Source organism: Mustela erminea, chromosome 10, assembly GCF_009829155.1.
Source record: "Mustela erminea isolate mMusErm1 chromosome 10, mMusErm1.Pri, whole genome shotgun sequence".
NCBI classification, from domain to species: domain Eukaryota; kingdom Metazoa; phylum Chordata; class Mammalia; order Carnivora; family Mustelidae; genus Mustela; species Mustela erminea.
In genome coordinates, this window is record NC_045623.1 from 94,187,394 (window position 1) to 94,208,305 (window position 20,912).

At 42.9% G+C, this 20,912-nt stretch overlaps 1 protein-coding gene across 9 annotated transcripts in view; it reads left to right on the top strand.

Annotated features, from left to right (window-relative positions):
- Positions 1–4,071: 4,071 nt before the first annotated feature.
- Positions 4,072–20,912, top strand: part of USP48 (ubiquitin specific peptidase 48) — a 93,516-nt gene continuing 76,675 nt past the window's right edge. For 6 of the 9 annotated variants that reach the window (XM_032361366.1, XM_032361367.1, XM_032361368.1 and 3 more), the window contains exon 1: positions 4,073–4,462. In XM_032361366.1, coding sequence (XP_032217257.1) covers positions 4,329–4,462 — 134 coding nt within the window. In that variant the 5' untranslated portion in view covers positions 4,073–4,328. The other 3 variants (XM_032361370.1, XM_032361371.1, XM_032361375.1) reach the window with 2 other exon arrangements.

The following is a 20,912-nucleotide window of genomic DNA, read 5'->3' on the forward strand; positions in this document are numbered from 1 at the left end:
GATAGGAAGGGACAGGAAGAGGGGAACAGTTCCTTCCAGTTCTGATATAAGCAGAGCAGAGTGATGAGGGGGATGTGGGAGGCAAGAGAGTGTTAAAGTGGGGAGAAATCACTGCATATTTGAATGCTGATGAAAATCATCCAGTAGAGACTGAAAATTTCACAGTGCAGGACAGTATATCCTACAAGACTCAGAGTCATGTCAGCTGTGCTGGTTTGTATGCCCCTGATGGATCTGAAACTGCTTAAAAGTGTAAAATTGAGTAAAAGTCAAAATGGCTCTCCTAATGCTTCAGCAAAGCTGTTTTTTTTTTTTTTTTTAAGATTTTTTATTTATCAGGGAGAGAGAGGGAGAGAGAGCAAGCACAGGCAGACAGAATGGCAGGCAGAGGCAGAGGAAGAAGCAGGCTCCCTGCTGAGCAAAGGAGCCCAATGTGGGACTCGATACCAGAACGCTGGGATCATGACCTGAGCTGAAGGCAGTTGCTTAACCAACTGAGCCACCCAGGTGTCCCCAGCAAAACTCAGTTTTAAAGTAATCCTTTTCGGGACGCCTGGGTGGCTCAGTTGGTTAAGCGGCTGCCTTCGGCTCAGGTCATGATCCCAGCGTTCTGGGATCGAGTCCCATATCGGGCTTCTTGCTCGGCAGGGAGCCTGCTTCTCCCTCTGCCTCTAGCCTGCCACTCTGTCTGCCTGTGCTTGCGCTCTGTATCTCTCTCTCTAACAAATAAATAAAATCTTTAAAAAAAATAAATAAATAAAGTAATCCTTTTCCTCTCTTCAGCACACCTCCCCTCTCCCCTCAGCACGTGAAGACAGGATGAAGGAGGCTGGCAGCACAACACAATGCATGCGGAACCCTGCTAGATCCTGTATTTCCCCGTAAAAACCTCCAGCCCCTTCCCGGGGCTGGGGAAGGCCTTGCAATTTTTTTTATTTTAAAGATTTTATTTATTTATTTGAGAGAGAGAAAATGAGCGGGTCGAGGAGGCCTTGAGGGAGAAGGACAAGTGATCTGCATTGGGTTTGATCCCAGGACCCCACACCATGACCTTGAAGTTGACCACACAACCTACCGTGCACGCAGGTGCCTCAAGGGCTTGTGGGTTTTGAAGGCCATAGTCTGCTGCGAGGCCTTCTTCGCTGGGCAAAGCAAGAAAGCTATTGTTCCTCTTTATCCCCAACTCGGTCTTCCTGTTCTGTTTGGCTCTGAATCGTGGAGGTCGCTTTTTGACAACACACCTAAAATGCAGTACAGCTGACCCTTGAGCTGTGTTGGTCCACTTACACTTTTTTCAATAAATACAGTACTGTAGATGTATTTTTCTCTTCCTTATGATTGTCTTATTAACATTTTCTTTTCTCTAGTTTAAGATACAGTAAAAAAAGGGGCGCCTGGATGCCTCAGTATTTAAGTGTCTACCTTTTGGCTATAGTTATGATCCCAGGGTCCTGGAACAAGCTCCACATCCAGCTCCCTACTCAGCAAGGAGCCTGCTTCTCCCTCTCCTACTCCCCTTGTTTGTGTTCCTTCTCTCACTGTGTCTGTCAAATAAATTTTTTAAAAAATCTTTTAAAAAATACAACCAAAAATATTTATAATACATAGGACAATATGTGTTCATTGTTATTGGTAAGGCTTCTGGTCAACAGCAGGTTATCAGTTTATAAGTTTTTGGGGAGTCAACAGTTCTATCCAGAATTTCCACATCACCCAGGGGGTCAAGGTACAGCCCATGGTTCAAGGGTGTACTGTATATTAAAAATTGAAATCATCGTCTCCCTTAGAAACCTGCTGTTGCTTCTTTAGTTCTATCTCACTAGGTGGAAATTCTTAATTACCCAAGTAAGAAAACTGCACATAGCAGTGACCACATGGTGAACAGTCACAGTTTTATTGTGTACCAAGTGAAACAATGGATGTCCCAGGTAGTTGTAAGCATCAAGGAAAGGGCTATGACCCAGACTTGAAGGTCAAGTAACACAAAGGTGAGTAGACAGTGTTTAGACCAACCTCAAGTTGTAGCAATTCCACATCCTAAATATCTTGGAATTTGTCTGCTCATGCCATATCTATCATGAAATCGGACTACCTCCATTTTGACCTCAGTCTGTACTTTAAGTCATTCTTTCCAGCTTATTTCTTAACTCAGGGAAAAGACCCCACAGGCAAAGCATCCCCTGAGGTGAGCCAAAACTAGCCCCTCAAGCAACAAGGACTGCCCTGAGCCAGCAAGACTGGGAGTGATTGACCCAAAGATTGATCTGACCTTCTCTGCCCACCTGGGTGTACTTGACCCTTGTCCCACATTTTTCCTTCTCTTTTCTTTCTTTCTTTCTAAGATTTTATTTATTTATTTGACAGGCAGAAATCACAAGCAGGCAGAGAGCAGGCCGGCTGGGGGGTGGGGGGGGAAGCAGGCTCCCTGCTGAGCAGAGAGCCCTGATGTGGGGCTCCATCCCGGGACCCTGAGATCATGACCTGAGCCAAAGGCAGAGGCTTAACCCACTGAGCCACCCAGGCACCCCCACATTTTCTTAAACCTAGATTATCTTAAGCACTTGGGAGAGAGCCTTTGAGATGGTTCCGGTGTTGGCCTCGCTGAGATAAATTCCTTTCCTTTGGATTTTTATCAGTGGTGAGTGGCTGCACCAGGTCTGTTTGGGACCCCCACAGCTGGGTTACATTTCCCCAGTTGAGGGCTTCATCATCGCTGCCCCTTCTTACTTAGAAGAGGGCAATAGTCTTACAAGAGGTTTCTTTGCTTTTGACCTTGACCCAGACTGAGGAAGCCATACAAAATGCAAATCTCCAGTGTCTCTCACCAGCTTTAAACTTTTCAAGGAATCTCTCAGATAATGGCAAGCCTGCTTCTCATGGCTTACCTTTCACCTCCCTGTCTCCGAATTTGTTTTCTGACACCAAAAAGTTTCTCTCTCATATGTCTTTGCTCCTTGCGGTTCCCTTTGTCTGTAATGGTGCCTTTTTTTTTTTCCTCCTGGCTAAGTTTTACTCATCTTTTAAAGATGTGCTTAGAAATCATCTCTTCTGGTAAGCCTTTTACCAAGTAGTGCAAACCTTCCAAGGCTGCGAAGGGCAGCTCTGTGTTTCTAGGGCTCTCTCTTCACCCACGCCCAATGGCGGGGACCACGTCTTATCTTCGTCATGCTTTCAGCAAATATTTGTCTAATGACTAGCACACTTTAAGCGTCAAGTCCAAGGTTACCCAGCTGGTAAACTGCTGTGTCAGAAATTAGTGCTTAGACCCCTGGAGGGCTCTCATTCAAATGTAAAGTCCTCAAAAATCTTTCCTCTAGCAGTGCTCTTAACAGTTTACAAAACATTTCGATCTGGCTAGTCTTTATATCCTGAGGCAGGACTTGTATAAAAAGGTAATGTTTCCAAACCCGGGAGCTAGAGCCGAGCTTCAGCAAAGCACGGAGGAGTCTTCAAAAGGAGGTAACAGCAGTGAGGAGGGTCAGCCAGCTGCAGTGAAGACCCTCCCAGCCCGAGAAACCCCACCCAAGATCCCCTCCCCTCCAAACCCCTCCACCTCGAGGACTACAAATCCCAGCATGCATAGCATCCAGTGAGTGACAGCGCGGAAGCACGCCGGGACACGTAGTCCAGTTGTAGTTCAGGAAAAGCCCAGAACGTCCCGTGACGTCAGGAGGGCTCGGGAAAGGATTCGGAACCGGCCCAGGTTCAAGTTTAATCATCCTCTAGAGAGCCGACCCTGGTTTTTTTGGTGACCCGGTTTCAGGTCCTACCCCGCAGTCCAGCGACCCTATGGTGTGCGTTGAACTAGCTTCTCGTGTGACTCCTTCAAGGTTAAAGGGGAAGTAGCACAGAGCAAGAATAGGCAGCCTTCTGCCCTCGAGGCGCCGGCTTGTTAGGGTAGTGGTATGCAGGACGCTAGCCTAGCTAGGAACTGAGACGCTGCTTGCCCAGCAGCGCCGGTGAGGACGTGGCAACACTACCCCAAACAGCTGCTTCCCTTTCCTCCGCCCGTCGGGCTAGAGGCGCGGGAGGCGCAAAGGTTGCTGGGAACGCGCATGCGCCCACAGCGACGGGGAGTACACCTCCAACGTCTGCGGACGCGGAGGGTGTCGGGTGTCGGCGGTGGCGCTTTGCGGCCGGTCGTGCGGGTCGGGCGCGGGCGGGCGGGCGCGGCGGCAGTGGCGCGCACAGGTGATTGACTGGCCAGCTGGCTGAGGAATCGCCTGGTCCCCATTGCTGGCAGGTGGCGGAGCCCATTTGGGCGGCGGCAGCAGCAGGAGCGGCAGCAGCTACGGCCCGGCTCGGGAGGCGCTTCTCGGGCCAAGGCTATGGCCCCGCGGCTGCAGCTGGAGAAGGCGGCCTGGCGCTGGGCGGAGACGGTGCGGCCCGAGGAGGTGTCGCAGGAGCACATCGAGACCGCCTACCGCATCTGGCTGGAGCCCTGCATCCGCGGCGTGTGCAGGTGAGGCCCGCGCACCGGGCCTTGCGCCCCTCCACCCCTCGCTTCGGACCTTCGAAGAGCGGACCAGGGGCCGGGGGTCATGTTGGGGGAAGGAGGACGGCAGCCAGCTGTGTGCATCTAGCAGGCGCGGAGAGGAGCAAGGTGGAGGCTTCCTCCTTAGCGCGTCTGGGCGACCTGAGCAACGCAGGCATCCCGGGCTCGCTGCGCGGAGGTGATGCTGCTGAAAGCCCTTTAGAAAAAGGTTCTGGGTTCTTATCTAGAAGATGGCGGTGGAAATGGTTGAAGGCAGGAGCTGAGAGTTTAGCAAACGTTGTTGGTTGTATCTTGGCCACGGCTCGGCTTTTTCTGTTGCAGAAAGGGAACTTCGTCGAAGTGAGTTTCATCACAGTATCATTTATTACTGTTGACGGTGAAGGCTTGGTCATCTTCATATTAGCTTTGGATAGGGCAGATTTAGAAAAACGTGTGGTTAGCCTACCTCATTGGTATCCTTCACCTCCAGTTGACCTCCCGTCTCTTGTTAATCTGATTTAGGCTTTTTTTGGGGGTGGGGGTCGTCACTTTACCAGGTACGAAGTTTGAGCTGTGTAAGTTCTGTCCTTCACTTCCGCTTAGCCCTTGAACCTTGCCTTTCCTTTTAGTTCGAATTCTTAGGCATTGTTCCTGTCTCTTCTGTTTTTCCACCTTTTAACGCGGGAACTATAGTTTTTTGTTCCGGAATGTTGTTGAATTGACTTAGCCACGCCGGGCATGCTCAGTAGCCATACTTCAGCCGGCATTTAGTAAAGGCTTTCTGCAGTTTTTACACTCCGCGGCGGGATCCGGAAGAAATGGAAGTCAAGCTCTCCGCTTCGGAATTAAAGTCAAGTTTCAGAAGTGATTCAAGTTAGGGAGCTTCCATAAAGCAGACGAATAATTCCAGGCTCTGGGTGTCTGGCTCCACAGGGAGGGCACATCTGACTCCCGACAGTAAGTACTGGAATGACAGGGTCTGTGTATAATAGAATTTATTAAGCTTCAGTTAGTCTCTCAACGTAATCAGATTCCACAGTAACCAAAAAAAAAAAAAAAAAAAAAGACTTCCACTGTTATAATTCTGATTTTAACACAAGTAAGGGAGTAGAAATTTGCTGGGATCGCTGTAAGGGTAATGTCATAGAGTTTTAAGTTGCAGTTGCAATGTTTGTATCCAAGCAGGGTTGTTGTTGGTTTGTTTTGTTTTTGGGGGGTTTTTTTTGCATTGGGATATAAGTCACATATTTTCTGATTCACCCATTTAAAGTGTACTGTCCAGTGTTTTTTGTTTGTGTGTTCACAGGGTTGTTCAGCTATCACCACGATCTGATTTTAGAACCTTTTTTGCCCCTCCCTCCCACACTCTTTAGCCATTAGATTGGCACTCGGTCCTCCCCTGTACACCAGTGCCCCAAGCTCCAAGCAACCCGCTGATCAACTTTCTGCCTCCTAATTTGCCTATCTTGGACATTTCATGTAAATAGAATCTTAAAACAGGTGGATTTTTGTGACTTTTTTTTCACTTAATGTAATGTTTTCAAGGGTCATCCGTGTTGTAGCACATGTTGGTATTTAATTTCATATTTAAAAGTTTGTAAAACATGCAACAAAATTTATTATTTTTTAAAAAGATTTATTTGACAGAGAGCACAAGTAGGCAGAGGGGCATGCAGAGAGAGAGAGAGAGGGAAGCAGGCTCCCCGCTGAGCAGAGAGCTCCATGCTGGGTTTGATCCCAGGACCCCAGACCATGACCTAAAAGCAGAAGCTTAACCCATGAGCCACACAGGTGCTCCCCAAATTTATTATTTTATACAGTTAAGTGACATTAAGTATTTTTATAACTGGTACACCATCACCATTGTCTGGTAGTAGGGCTTTTCCATCATCTTCAAAGAGACTCCTTATCCATTAAACAGTCACTTCCCATTTCCCCCTCGAGCAACCACTGATCTTTCTGTCTCTGTGGGTTTCTCTTTTCTTAATATTTCCTATGAATGGAATCCTACAGTGTGTAGCCTTTTTTGTCTGGCTTTCACGTAACAGGTTTTCCATGTTGTAGCATTGACTGTACTTTATTCCTTTTTGTGGCTGAGTAATAGTCCATTGTTTGGATATATACTGTATTTTGTTTATCTGTTCATCAGTTGATGGACTTAAAAAATCCCCCCCCCAACTTTACCAAGGAATACCTGAAAAATAGAATTGCCTCTATTTAAAGTGTACAACTTGATTTGATATATGTACACGTGGTAGAAAGAGTACTATGAGCAAGGTAGATTTTTGTTTTTGTTTTTAAGATTTTATTCATGTACTTGACAGAGAGTAAGAGGGATAGAGCATAAGCAGGGGCAATGCCAGGCAGAGGGAGAGGGAGAAACAGTCTCCCCACTGAGCAGGGGGCCTGCTGTGGGGCTCCATCCCAGGACGCTGGCCAAACCAAAGGCACGTGCTCAACCTACTGAACCACCCAGGTGCTCTTAAGATCAAGGTGGTTAAACACATCTATCTGTCACCTCACATAGTTAACTTGATGAGCATTTTGTTCTACCTACTTTTTGGCTGTTGTGCTTGCTATGAACATTTGGTGCAAGTTTTTGTTAGAATACGTGTTTTCAGTTCTTTCGGGTGTCTACCTAGGAATGAAATTGCTGGGTCACGGTAATTATGTTTAACTGAGGCGCTGCCACACTGGTTTCTGGTGCTGCTGTGCCGTTCATTTTACATTCCCACCGGGAACGTGAGGGTTTAAATTTCCATCCTTGCCAACACATGCTACTTTCCGTTTGTTTGCCATGCTAGTGAATTTGAAGTGGCATCTCATTATGGGTTTGGTTTGAATTTTCCTAACGACTAATGAGGTGGATATCTTTGTGTGTTTTTTGGCCATTTCTCGTTTTTTTTAATTGCCAAGTAATATTGTGTTTTATGTATGTACTTCCCACATTTATATATCCACTCATCAGTTGATGGGCATTGGGTTGTTTCCACTTTTTGGCTACTGTGATAATGTAGCCAAGAATATTTGTGTAGGGGTTTTTGTGTGGATGTATTCATTTATCTTGGGTATATCTATAGGAGTGAAATTGCTGGGTCATAAAACTGTGGTTAACATTTTGAGGAACTGACCAACTGTTTTCCAAACTGGCTGTGCTGTTTTACTTACAGTGTATGAAGATTCCAGTTTCTCCCCATCCTTGCTCTTGTTTTGTTTTTTTTTTTCTTTTCTTTTCTTACAGCCGTGCTAGTGGGTGTAAGTGGTATGTCATTGTGGTGTGGTTTTTTTTTTTCTTCTATAGTTTATTTATTTATTTGAGAGAGGGAGAAAATGAGAAAGGGGAGCATGAGAGGAGGGCGGGTTGGAGGGAGAAGCAGACTCCCGGCGAGTCTGATGAGGGACTCCATCCCGGAATTTAAGGAGCGAGCGTGACCTGAGCTGAAGGCAGTCGCTCAACCAACTGAGCCACTCAGGTGCCCCCTCATTGTGGTTTTGATTTGCATTTCCCTGCTGACTCAAGTTCAGCATCTTTCCTGTGCTTCTTGACCTTTTGTGTATTTTTGGAGAACTGTATGTTAAAGTCCTTTGCCCACTTTAAAATAGGGTTGGGGCGCCTGGGTGGCTCAGTGGTTGGGCTGCTGCCTTCGGCTCAGGTCATGATCTCAGGGTCCTGGGATCGAGCCCCACATCAGGCTCTCTGCTCAGCAGGGAGCCTGCTTCCTCCTCTCTCTCTGCCTGCCTCTCTTCCTGCTTGTGATCTCTCTCTGTCAAATAAATAAATAAATTCTTTTAAAATAGGGTTGTTTTTGTATTATTGAGTTCTAAGAGCTCTTTATATATTGGATACAAATTCCTTATATTAGTAAATAGTCTCATTTCTTTGGATTGTGCTTTCATATTTTTGTTGGTACTGTTTGTAGTAGAAAAGCTTTTAATTTTGATGTAGTCCCAACTTTGCTTGGTTGGTTGCTTGTGCTTTTGAGACCGTGCATAATCTGAGGTCCCAGCAAATTTTATCTGTATGCCTTTTTTCTTTCTTTTCTTTCTTTCTTTGACAGGCAGAGATCACAAGTAGGCAGAAAGGCAGGCAGAGAGAGAGAGGAGGAAGCAGGCTCCCAGCCGAGCAGAGAGCCCATTTCAGGGCTCGATCCCAGGACCCTGGGATCATGACCTGAGCCAGAGGCAGAGGCTTTAACCCACTGAGCCACCCAGGTGCCCCTGTATGCCTTTTTTCAATCTACTTTTTTATGCTTTACATACACAACTAATCTGAGATTCCAGAGCTGAAGAGGTGTTTAGTTCTTCTCAAAGAGTAAATGACTCAAGACAATTTACATTTCTGCAACTGTTTAGTAAAATCATGGTGAAAGCAACCTGTATTAAATCGTATACCCACAGAGTTCTACAAATATTATGTATCTTAATTCTTAAAAGAGTTTTTGCTTAACAATGAGCGTAACAGTTAAGTAAGTTCCTTGGAGTAAATTGGTTGGAAAGAGATGTGCATTTTTCATATTGATCCATGTTGCTGAATTACAGATCAGAATGATGGCTCCACTTTACGGTTCTTCTGTGTAAGAATGTCTTGTTTCCTCATAGTACCGCCAACACAAAATGGGGGGTGGTGAGGCATAGGGAGAGAGAATTTTTCTTTTCTTTTCTCTCTCTTTTTTTTTAAAGATTTTATTTATCAGAGAGAGCTCTTTTTTTTTTTTTTTTTTTTTTTTTTTTTTAAAGATTTTATTTATTTATTTGACAGAGAGAAATCACAAGTAGATGGAGAGGCAGGCAGAGAGAGAGAGAGGGAAGCAGGCTCCCTGCTGAGCAGAGAGCCCGATGCGGGCCTCGATCCCAGGACCCTGAGATCATGACCTGAGCCGAAGGCAGCGGCTTAACCCACTGAGCCACCCAGGCGCCCATCAGAGAGAGCTCTTGAGCATGAGTACAAGTAGGGGGAGCAGCAGGCAGAAGGAGAAGCAGGCTCCCCGCTGAGCAAGGAGCCTGTTGCAGGGCTCTATCTCAGGACTCTATAGAGATCATGACCTGAGCTGAAATCGAGTCTCAGTCTCAGTCTTGACTGAGTGACCCACCCAGGTGCCCCTTAATCATGCCTTTTTTTTTTTTTTAAAGATTTTATTTATTTATTTGTCAGAGAGAGAGAGGGAGAGAGAGCGAGCACAGGCAGACAGAATGGCAGGCAGAAGCAGAGGGAGAAGCAGGCTCCCTGCCGAGCAAGGGGCCCGATGTGGGACTCGATCCCAGTACGCTGGGACTATGACCTGCGCCGAAGGCAGCTGCTTAACCAACTGAGCCCCCCAGGCCTCCCCAAGCTTTTTGATCAGATAAGTCTCATATGTTAATTTGTTTCTTTTTGTGATAGTTAAAATTTTGATAGGAAAATTTCAGTCTAGACTAACTTCTACCCCTGTATATAGGAGCAAGATGTCTATTTTGTTCTCATTAGAGAAACAGTACCAATGACTTATGAAATTAGAGCATTGCAGAAATGTAAATGCATTCTGGAAAGTCACTATGATGCCCACTGACTTCTCATAGCTCTAGTCCAAAACCTTTGTGAGGGCTGCAGGGCCTCACTCTGAAGATTTCTTCATCCAGCTGTTTTTAAAAAATTCTCCTTTATTTACTTATTTATTAAAGATTATTTATTTGTTTGACAGAGAGCACAAGTAGGTAGATAGACAGGCAGAGGAAGAGGGAGACGCATGCTCCCTGTGGAGCAGAGAGCCCGATGTGGGGCTCGATCCTAGGACTCTGGGATCACGACCTGAGCTGAAGGCAGATGCTTAAAGACTGAGCCACCCAAGCTGTTCTTCATTGATGGCTCCTTTCTCAGTTGGCTTTTGTTTCCTCACTTTAGCAGTATTGGTCCCTTGTGCTTTGCTAACTTTCCCTGACCCTCAGTGCAAGTTTGGGGACCTGCTTTTTAATTAAAAAAAAAAAAATTTTTTTTTCCCCAAAGATTTTATTTATTTGAGAGTGTCCTGCGTGCAGAGGGAGGGGCAGAGGAAGAGGGAGAACCTCCGTTGGACTCCCCTACTGTGAGAACCCGATGCCCCCCCACTCGCTGTTTGGGGTCTCCATCTCACAACCCGCAGATCAAGACCTGAGCCCAAACCAAGAGTCATTAGCTCAACTGGTTGAGCCACCTGGGTGCCCCTTAATGCAAATTTTAAACATACGTAGTAAGCAGAGAGGAGGATGGGATCATAAATCGCCCCCTTACCCAGCTTTAATGGTTGTTTAATAATGATGAGCAATCTCTTGTTTTATTTGCGTTGCATGTTCTTTTATCACTTAACACAAATTTAATCTAAAAATTGCCAATTTTATGCATCTTATTGGTTTAAATAGGTGTTTTGTGTTCATTGAAACTTGGATCCTTACCTGTTCTGGTTCATGGTTAAGTATTTTTTTGCTGCCAAGCATTTTAACACTTAGAGAATACTTTGTCCTTAATTTTTGTGCAAAGTCAAAGTCCCTCAATCTCAGGCAAAATAACCATTGTTAAAATAGTATATTGTTGGGGCACTTGGGTGGTCCAGGGGGTTAAGCCGCAGGTTTAACCCACTGCCTTAGGCTCGGGTCATGATATCAGGGTTCTGGCTTCAGGCTCTCTGCACTGCGGGCAGCCTGCTTCCCCCTCCCTCTCTCTGCCTGCCTCTCTGCCTACTTGTGATCTCTGTCTTCTGTCTGTCAAATAAATAAATAAAAACTTAATATATATATATATGTATATATTTTTTTTCCTTTCTGTGTCTTTTAAATTCAAATATTTGAGTGTCTGCTGTATATCTTACTGGAGTAAATATTCATTCTTTTATTCAACAGATAATTTTGGCACCTACTGTAGACTTGGTGTAGTATTCTAGAATGGCTCTGAGATAACCCCCCAGAAGATGAGGTTCCTTCCTTCATGTGCCATGTATTTTACAGATAAGGCAGAATAGAATCAGTGTAATTATTATTTCAGAAAAAAGGGGAGAAATGTCACACTACATACTTTCTGTAATTTGTTGTTTTTTTTTTTTAAGATTTTATTTATTTATTTGACAGAGAGAGATCACAAGTAGGCAGAGAGGCAGGCAGAGAAAGAGGAGGAAGCAGGCTCCCTGCTGAGCAGAGAGCCTGATGCGGGGCTCGATCCCAGAACCCTTGGATTATGACCTGAGTTGAAAGCAGAGACTTTAACCCACTGAGCCACCCAGGCGCCCCTCTGTAATTTGTTTTGATTTTATAACACCTTTTTATTTGATAACACGTAGAAAATTTACCTTACTCTTTTATTTTTTAATTTTTTTAATTTTTTTAAAGATTTTATTTATTTATTTGACAGAGAGAGATCACAAGTAGGTAGAGACACAGGCAGAGAGAGAGAGAGAGGAGGAAGCAGGCTCCCTGCTGAGCAGAGAGCCCGATGCGGGACTCCATCCCAGGACCCTGAGATCATGACCTGAGCCGAAGGCAGCGGCTTAACCCACTGAGCCACCCAGGCGTCCTACCTTACTCTTTTAATAGGCATGTAATATTTCATTGTGTGGAGGCTGATGTGTTAACTGTTCAGCAGTTCCCTGTTGGTGAACCTCCGGGTTCTCAGTTTTTGATACCATACAGATATGCTTCTGTGAACATCCCTCTTGTATATATCTTGGTTGAGTGAATGTTTTCACTTAGGTTGCTGGATGAGAAAGAGAAAAAGGGCATGATGACCATTTAAAATTTTGATAGGTGGTAGAGGGTCATACTGTTGAACACTGCATTCTAGAGTCACCCTATTTCCCACCTTCCCACCCCAGACATTCTTATTTCAAACACCTACTTTAATAGTTAAAGCATGTTATTTTCCTATGCCTTTTTTTTTTTTTTTTTTTTTTTTTTTTTTTTTTTTGCTATTACCATTGAGCATCTTTTTATATGTGTTGGCCATTTGTATTTCTACTGTGAATTGTGTGTCCTTGATTGTTGATCATTTTCTAACTGATTTTCAAGAACTTTTTGAATACTTCTGCTGAAGATCCTTTTTCCTAATTTTTTTTTTTGACTTTGGTGTTGGTTTTTTTTTTTTTTTTTTTAATTCTTTTCCTTTTGGTACATTAAGGATTATTTATTTATTTATTTATTTGACAGAGAGAGAGAGAGAGGAGGGGGGGGACAAGCAGGGGGAGTGGGAGAGGGAGAAGCAGGCACCTCGCTGAGTAGGCAGCCCTGTGTGGGCTCAATTCCAGGACCCTGGGATCATGACCTGAGCTGAAGGCAGACGCCTAACGACTGAGCCACCCAGGTGCCCCTCCTTTTGGTACATTAAAATTCATTTTTATGTGGTCAAATTTGTCAGTATTTTTCTTTATGGTTTCAGGATTTCCCGATTCCAAGATTGTAGAAATGTTCACACATATTTTTAGTGTTGATGGTTTCATTTTATCTATCAAATCTTTGTCCTTTACAGTTTAATTTGATTTAGAGAGTGAGATTGGAATCCAGCTTTATTTGACTTTTTAGCCAAAGGCTACTCAATTTTCTTAAACCATATATTGAGTAATCTAGTTATCCCTCACTAGTTAAAAAGGCCACTTTTATTATATGACAAATTATTATATGTACTTGGGTTTATTTCTTTTATTTATTTCTACTTTTTATTTTTTATTTCCCGTATTAATTTGATTCATCTCTGTATTATGACCACAGTTCCAATTGCTTAATACTTTAAAAAATACCTGATAAGGTTAGACCCTTCTTAATTCCTCATAGTTTTTCTAGTGTTCCTTTTTGTTTTTTTTTTTAAGATTTTATTTATTTATTTGACACAGAGAGAGAGAGAGAACACAAGCAAGGGGAGCAGCAGGCAGAGAGAGAGGGAGAGGCAGGCTCCCCGCTGAGTAGAGAGCCCAGTGTGGGGCTCAATCCCAGAACCCTGAGATCATGACCTAAGCCCAAGGCAGAGGCTTAACCCCCACTGAGCCACCCAAGCGCCCCTCTAGTGTTCTTATTTAACTAAAATTTATTTTTTTACCTACAGGAAAGTATACCAATCATAAACATTACACAGGGAAAATTATCACAAGGGAACATAACTATGTATCTACCACCAAGATTAAAATGTTGCTAGCATCCCTGAAGACACCCATCTTTCCTTTACTGCCTCTTACTGGTCATTAACATCCTCCTCCTCAAAAGTAACCACTACCCTTACTTTGGACACCACAGATTATTTTGCCTATTTTGAACTTTGTATACAATTAATTATACATTGTAGTTCATTCTGGCTTCATTTGCTCTCACAGTGTGGTTTGTCTACATTGTGGGTAGCAGTAGTGGGTTCATTTTTAAGGCTGTGCAGTATTCCATTGTGTTACAGTGTAACTTGATACTTTCTGGTGGTGGCGGTCTTTTGGAATTTTTCCAGAATTTGGCTGTTATCAGAATAAAGTTGTGGTAAGCATTCTTGTATGTATCTTTTAATAACATATACATACACTTTCCCCCCATATATATACATTTTTGATACAAGAGGACTTGCTGAGTCATCAATGTTTATTTAGCTTATTAGATAATGACAGACTGTTTTCCAAAATGATTATATCACATTATACTCTCCTGAGTACTGTGTGAAAGAGTTCATTTTCTACATATCCTCACCATAATCTGTTTAATTTTAGCCATTATGATGGATGTGTCATGGTTATCTCCTTATGGTTTAATTCGCATTTCTCAGTTGACCAATGAAATTGACCTTTTCATATTCTACTATTTACATATCCTCCAGTGGGGTGCTTGTTTAATTTTTTAAGCCTCATTGAAATTTAAAATTTTTTTATTTTTATTTATTATTTTTTAAAAGATTTTATTTATTTATATGACAGACAGATATCACAAGTAGGCAGAGAGAGAGAGGGAGGCAGAGTCCCTGCTGAGCAGACAGCCCGACATGGGTCTTGATCCTAGGACCCCCAGATCATGACCTGAGCTGAAGGCAAGGCAGAGGCTTGGACGCACTGGGCCACCCAGGCGCCCCTTAAATGTCTTTTTTAAAGATTTTTAAGTAATCTCTACACCCAGCATAGGGCTTAACTTAGAAACCTGATCAAATGTCTTGCTGCACTGACTGAGCCAACCAGGAGCCCCACCTTATTCTCTTAACAGCATCTTTTGATGAACAGGAGTATTAATTTCTGAGTAGTCCAGTTTAGCAATATTTTCTTTATTATTATTATTATTGCTTTTTGCATGTATTCTGTTTAAGAAATCGTCACCTTCCCCCAGGTCCTAAAGATAATCCTCTACAAAGCTGTATTGTATTGTCTTTCAGAAGGAGATCTGTAGTCCACAGTCCATTTGGAATTGACTAATTTTATTCGTGTCATTTGGGAAGAAGGGTCCTGGAAGAATTTAAGGATTTCTTTTTCACTGTGACCTTATCAGTGTAAGATGAGTGTTGAAAGACTCCTAGTGGTAAAGATCTTTGATGATAGAAAAAGCCGTGATTCCAAGGGAAAGAGAGGACATACATAGGGAAAAAAAATAAAAATTAACCAAATGAGACTTTTGAGAATTCTCTGTACTTCATATATTTCTCTTAGCTTCCAAGGTAATGATCTGATTATTAAGAAAAAGTTATTATATTTGGGACAATCTTAACAATGAATTGGAATAGAAGAAAAAACTCATTTGATCTAAAATTCTTTTGTTTTCTGTGTAATATTACAAAAATTCTTTTAACCTTTTTTGGTAAAACTAATTGAAATTTAGAGTCAAGGATGGCAGAGGGTGCTTTCCTTGTGGCTTTATTATACATTCACTGATGTGCACTTCAATTTGAGAAGTACAGATAAGCTAAAATGAAATATAGTTGCATTGGGCTTCTAAGGAATTTGAGCTCACTGCAGACTTGAATTCCTCTCAAATAAAAGCTACCACCCAGAGAACAAGATTGTAATATTTTCATAAAATTCCTTTTGATTTTCCTGCATATATGTAAAAACAATGCCATATTCTGCATATTTTGAAAAAGTACTTTGTAACTTAATACTAAGAATGTGTTCCCAGAGTATTACAGAGTTTATAAAAGTACTAATTTCTAGTCATTGCATATATTTCATTTTACATGGCCCAAAATTTAGCCATTTTCCTACTGAGCATTTGCCTTCCCCCCTTTTTCTCGCTCCCCTTCTTTTGTTAGCTCTTTCTGAGCATCCTTGTAAGTAAAGTGTCTGCTTTGTTTATTTTCTTAAAATAAAGATTGTAAAAGTTACATGAACCCCCCCCTTTTTAAGATTTTATTCATTTATTTGAGAGCAAGGATGCATGAGTGGGAGGGGAAGAGAATGTGAAACAAACTCCCTGCGGAGCTCAGAGCCTCATGTGGGCCTCGATCCCATGACCCTGAACTCCTAGGACCTGGTCTGAAAAGAGGAGTTGGACACTCAACTGACTGATTCACCCAGGCTCCCCAAAAGTTAGATGAACATTCTTAAGGTTTTTGATATTTGCTTCCCCCATCTGTGGGCAGTACCTGAACATCCCTGTCACTCTCTGCCCTTGCTATTGAGTATGAAATTTTAAAGACTTCTGTGAGTTTTGGGGCCCCTGGGTGGCTCAGTAAGTTCAGTGTCCGCCTTCGGCTTGGGTCATGATCTCAGAGTCCTGGGATCGAGCCCCGTGAAGGTTTTTCTCCCTCTGTCATTTCCTTGCTTGTGTTGTCTCACCCTCTCTCTCAAATAAGTAGTCTTTTTTTTTTTTTTAAAGATTTAATTTATTCATTTGACAGAGATCACAAGTAGGCAGAGAGGCAGGCAGGGAGAGAGGGGGAGGCAGGCTCCCTGCTGAGCAGAGAGCCTGACGTGGGGCTCGATCCCAGAACCCTGGGATCATGATCTGAGCCAAAGGCAGAGGCTTAACCCACTGAGCCACCCAGGAGCCCCTCAAATAAATAGTCTTAAAATTTTTCTTTTCGTGAGTTTTATAAGCAATATCTTTTGATATCAAAATGATGCCTTTTGATTATTAGTGAAGTTGGAAGGTATTATTTTTTCACATGTGAACCCATTATTTCTCAAATTGTATAAAGCCTGAGAACTGCTTCAAATATTCCTCTTTGGAGAACTAAGTTCCACTGTAGGAGGGGGCAAAAAAATGTCCAGTTTTTTTTTTTTAAGAATTTATTTATTTGATAGAGATCACAATTAGGCAGAGAGGCAGGCAGTGAGAGAGGAGGAAGCAGGCTCCCCACTGAGCAAAGAGCCCAATGTGGGCCTCGATCCCAGGACCCTGAGATCATGACCTGAGCCGAAGGCAGTGGCTTAACCCAGTAAGCCACCCAGGCACCCCAAGTTTCCAAATTGTAATGGTTAAATAAGCCTGTCCACATAGGAAAAGACTTTTGACTTGCCAGTTAGTACTTCTACCTCCCAGCGTTTTTCTTTGAATACCAGTTTGAGGAATATCCTATTAGAAACTAGATTCATAGTATTTGAGTTAGCTCACTTCTTAAATCCCTTTTGCTTGGCTAATCCCTTTCTCTAATAGAAATTTGAATTTCAGGCCAACTGATTTAATATGCTAATTACAAGAGTTTTGGGTGTATTGATCATTTTTATACATTGCAGTTTTCTAATCTCAATTTAGTGGGGCATAACTTTTGAGGTTTGGAAAAAGGAAGATGTTTCTACTTTTGGTAGTTGGCAGAGCCTCAAAGGTTGATTGGATTCTGAAACTTAAAAAATATATATTTAAATTTTTTATATATCTAATAAACTTTAAAGGATTGTCAACACTTTAGGACGACTTCCATCCATGATGTTTAACGTAAGGTTGGTGTTGAATTGTATTGCCTCTGTCAGTTGCTGCTCAAACTTATTTTCTGCCTAAGACTTCAGTATGTATTTCAGAGAAATCCTAGAACAGGGACATAAGTGCCAAGGGACCTGTTTGTGGCTCTTTTATTTATTTTTGCTTATATCTTGCATGTCTAATACCTGAGAATTTGGTACAGTCCATGAACAAAAACATGTACAATTTTCCGTCATGAGAACCTAGAGTTCAGATTATCTTATTTTTCCTTTATTTTCACTGCATCGAGAAAATAGGTGCTTTAGTAACTTAAGTAAAAAGTTTCTTCTTCAATAAAAATGTAAAGTAAAATAATTTTATGTGATTAGTTGATAGTTATTTAGTTTAAATAGGGAAATGATTTACATTTTTTTTTTAAGATTTTATGTATTTATTTGACAGAGATCACAAGTAGGCAGAGAAGCAGGTGGGCGGGGTGGGGGGGTGGGCGGGGAAGCAGGCTCCCTGCTAAGCAGAGAGCCCGATTCGGGGCTCAATCCCAGGACCCTGAGATCGTGACCTGAGCCGAAGGCAGCGGCTTAACCCACTGAGCCACCCAGGTGCCCAGTTCTGTTTTATTTTTAAGTAGGTTCTGTGCCTGATATGGGGCTTGAACTCCCCAACCCCAAGATCAAGAGTCACATGTTTTACTGACTGAGCCAGCCAGTTGTCCCCAAGACTATTTCTCAGAGAAGTTTTAGGGTCACAGCAACATTGAGCAGAAGTACAGAGATTTCCCGTGTACCTCCTGTCCTAACACATGCCTGCTCGCCCACTATCAGTGTTTCCCTCCGGAGGGTTACGCTTGTTTTTCAAGATCTATTTATTTTAGAGAGAGGGAGGGAGAGAGCCAGCCCACCCGAATGGTGTTGGGGGAGCAGCAGAGGGGGAGGGAATCTAAGCAGACTCCCTGCTGAGGTTATGACCCAAGCCAAAATCAAGAGTAGGACACTCAGCGGACTGACTGAGTCATGAAGGCCCCTCCCCCCCCAGGGTTACACTTGTTAAGTCAGTGGACCTCCCTTCACACCTCATTGTCATTCAATGTCTATGATTTGTTTTTTGTTTTTATTAATTTATTTTATTTTATTTTTTAAGATTGTATTTATTTATTTTAACAGACAGAGATCATAAGTAGGCAGAGAGAGGCAGAGAGAGAGGAGGAGGCAGACTCCCTGCCGAGCAGAGCAGAGAGCCTGATGTGGGGCTTGATCCCAGGACCCTCAGATCATGACCCGAGCCAAAGGCAGTGGCTTAACCCACTGAGCCACCCAGGTGCCCCTGGTTTGGTTTTTTAAGTTTTAGGTTGGTGGTTTTTTTCTCCCAACACTTTATTTACTTATTAGTTTATTTAAAGTAATCTCCCAGCCCAGCGTGGGGCTCAAACTCACAACCTCAAGATCAGGAGTCGCATGGCCTACCCACTGACCAGCCTGGTGCCCCAGTTTTGTTGTTTTTTTTTTTTTAATTTAATACTGGGGAAGAAATGGCATTTGGTACTCTTCCATTCTTTCCTGCTGGATATTTTTTTGTTTGTTTAATTTAAATTCCAGTTAGTTAACATACCGTGTAATAATAGTTTCAGGTGCCCCATGTAGTGAAATAAACGTACTCCTTAATCCCCATTACCTATTTAACTCACCCCCCCCACCACCCCTTTCCTTTCTGGTAACTTTCACAGTGTCTGTAGTTTACATCAGGGTTTTCTTTTTGGTGGTGTGTGTGTTCTGTGCGTTTGGGCAAGTAGATAAAGACATACATCCACTAGTACAGTATCATATGGAATAATTTCACTGGTTAAAAGCCCTCTGCCCTGCCTGTCCATCCTTCCTGACACCCTCCAACTATACTTTTTACTCTCTCCATTGGTTTGCTTTTTCCAAAATAATATAGTTAGAAATAGTACTTAATCGTTTCATACTGAGTTCTTTAAGTTAATAGTATTCAGTTAAGCTTTTTTTCATGGCTTGGTAGCTCATTTCTTTTTAGTGCCATATAGTATTTCACTGGCTGTATTATAGTTTATCTGTTCTTTATCCCCTACTTAAGGATTTCTTAGTTACTTCAGAGTTTGCCAATTAAGTGTATAGCTGCTTTGTAAATATTTGTGGGAAGGCTTTGTGTGGATGTTTTCCATCCCTTTGGATACATACCTAGGAGCACAATGAGCATGATTATTGTTTGGTGTACGAGTGTATATATATATATTTTTAGAGATTTTATTTATTTATTTGACAGAGATCACAAGTAGGCAGAGAGGGTAGGCAGGCAGAGAGAGAGGGGAAAGCAGGCTCCCCGCTGAGCAGAGAGCCCGACTCAGGGCTGGATCCCAGGACCCTGGGATCATGATCCGAGCCGAAGGCAGAGGCTTAAACCCACTGAGCCATCCAGGCGCCCTGGTATAGGAGTATATTTAATTTTTTTTTTTTTAAAGATTTTTATTTATTTATTTGACAGAGAGAGATCACAAGCAGGCAGAGAGGCAGGCAGAGAGAGAGGGGGAAGCAGGCTCCCTGCTGAGCAGAGAGCCTGACGTGAGGCTCGATCCCAGGACCCTGGGATCATGACTTGAGCTGAAGGCAGAGGCTTAACCCACTGAGCCACCCAGGCGCCCCGGTATATGAGTATATTTAATTTTATTTTTTTTTAACATGAAGCATTTTATTGTATGCTGCTGCCAGTGTGTATAAAATAATTTTCCGAAGATTCAGAGCGGTAGAGATTAAAGACTGACATATATGTGCATATATATAAGGCAAGTGTTACAAAGATTAGCTTTTTTAATAATTTTTTTTAAAGGGGAAGATGCCACTGGGTGTGGTACATAAACCATGAATTCTGGAACACTGAAAAGAAATAAAGGGGAAGATGCTTTATTTATTTTGAAAGATTTTCTTTATTTATCAGAGAGGGAGAGAGGGAAGCAGGCTCCCCGCTGAGCAAGGAGCCCCACGTGGAACCCAATCCCAGGACCCTGGGACCATGACCTAAGCTGAAGGCAGACGCTTAACGGATGGAGCTACCCAGGCACCCTTGACAGTGTTTTAATAGTTAATTTGCTTTGGGGATTTTTTTTGTAACCTACTCTGAGATGGAAAACTTTGGATGAAAAGGCTTATTTATTTAATTTTTAGAGGTTTTATTTATTTGTCAGAGAGAGCACACAAGCAGGGGAAGCAGCAGGCTCCCCGCTGAGCAAGGAGCCCCATGTGGGACTTGATCCCTGGCAGATGCTTAACTGAGCCTCCAGGTGTCCTGAAAGTGCATTTTTTAAAGACTGCCAAATGTTTTGTTTTTGGTTTTGGTTTTTAAGATTATTTATTTATTTATTTGACAGACAGAGATCACAAGTAGACAGAGAGGCAGGCAGAGATAAAGGAGGAAGCAGGCTCTTGCTGAGCGGAGAGCCTATGTGGGGCTCGTTCCCAGGACCCTGGGATCATGACCTGAATTGAAGACAGAGGCTTTAACCCACTGAGCCACTCAGGTGCCCCTAATACTGCCAAATGTTTTATAGCAAGCTTGCATCTTAGAAGGATGGAAGAAAGAAACTTTCGGTGAAAGTTCTAACCTTGAGACCCTCAAACGAAAAAGC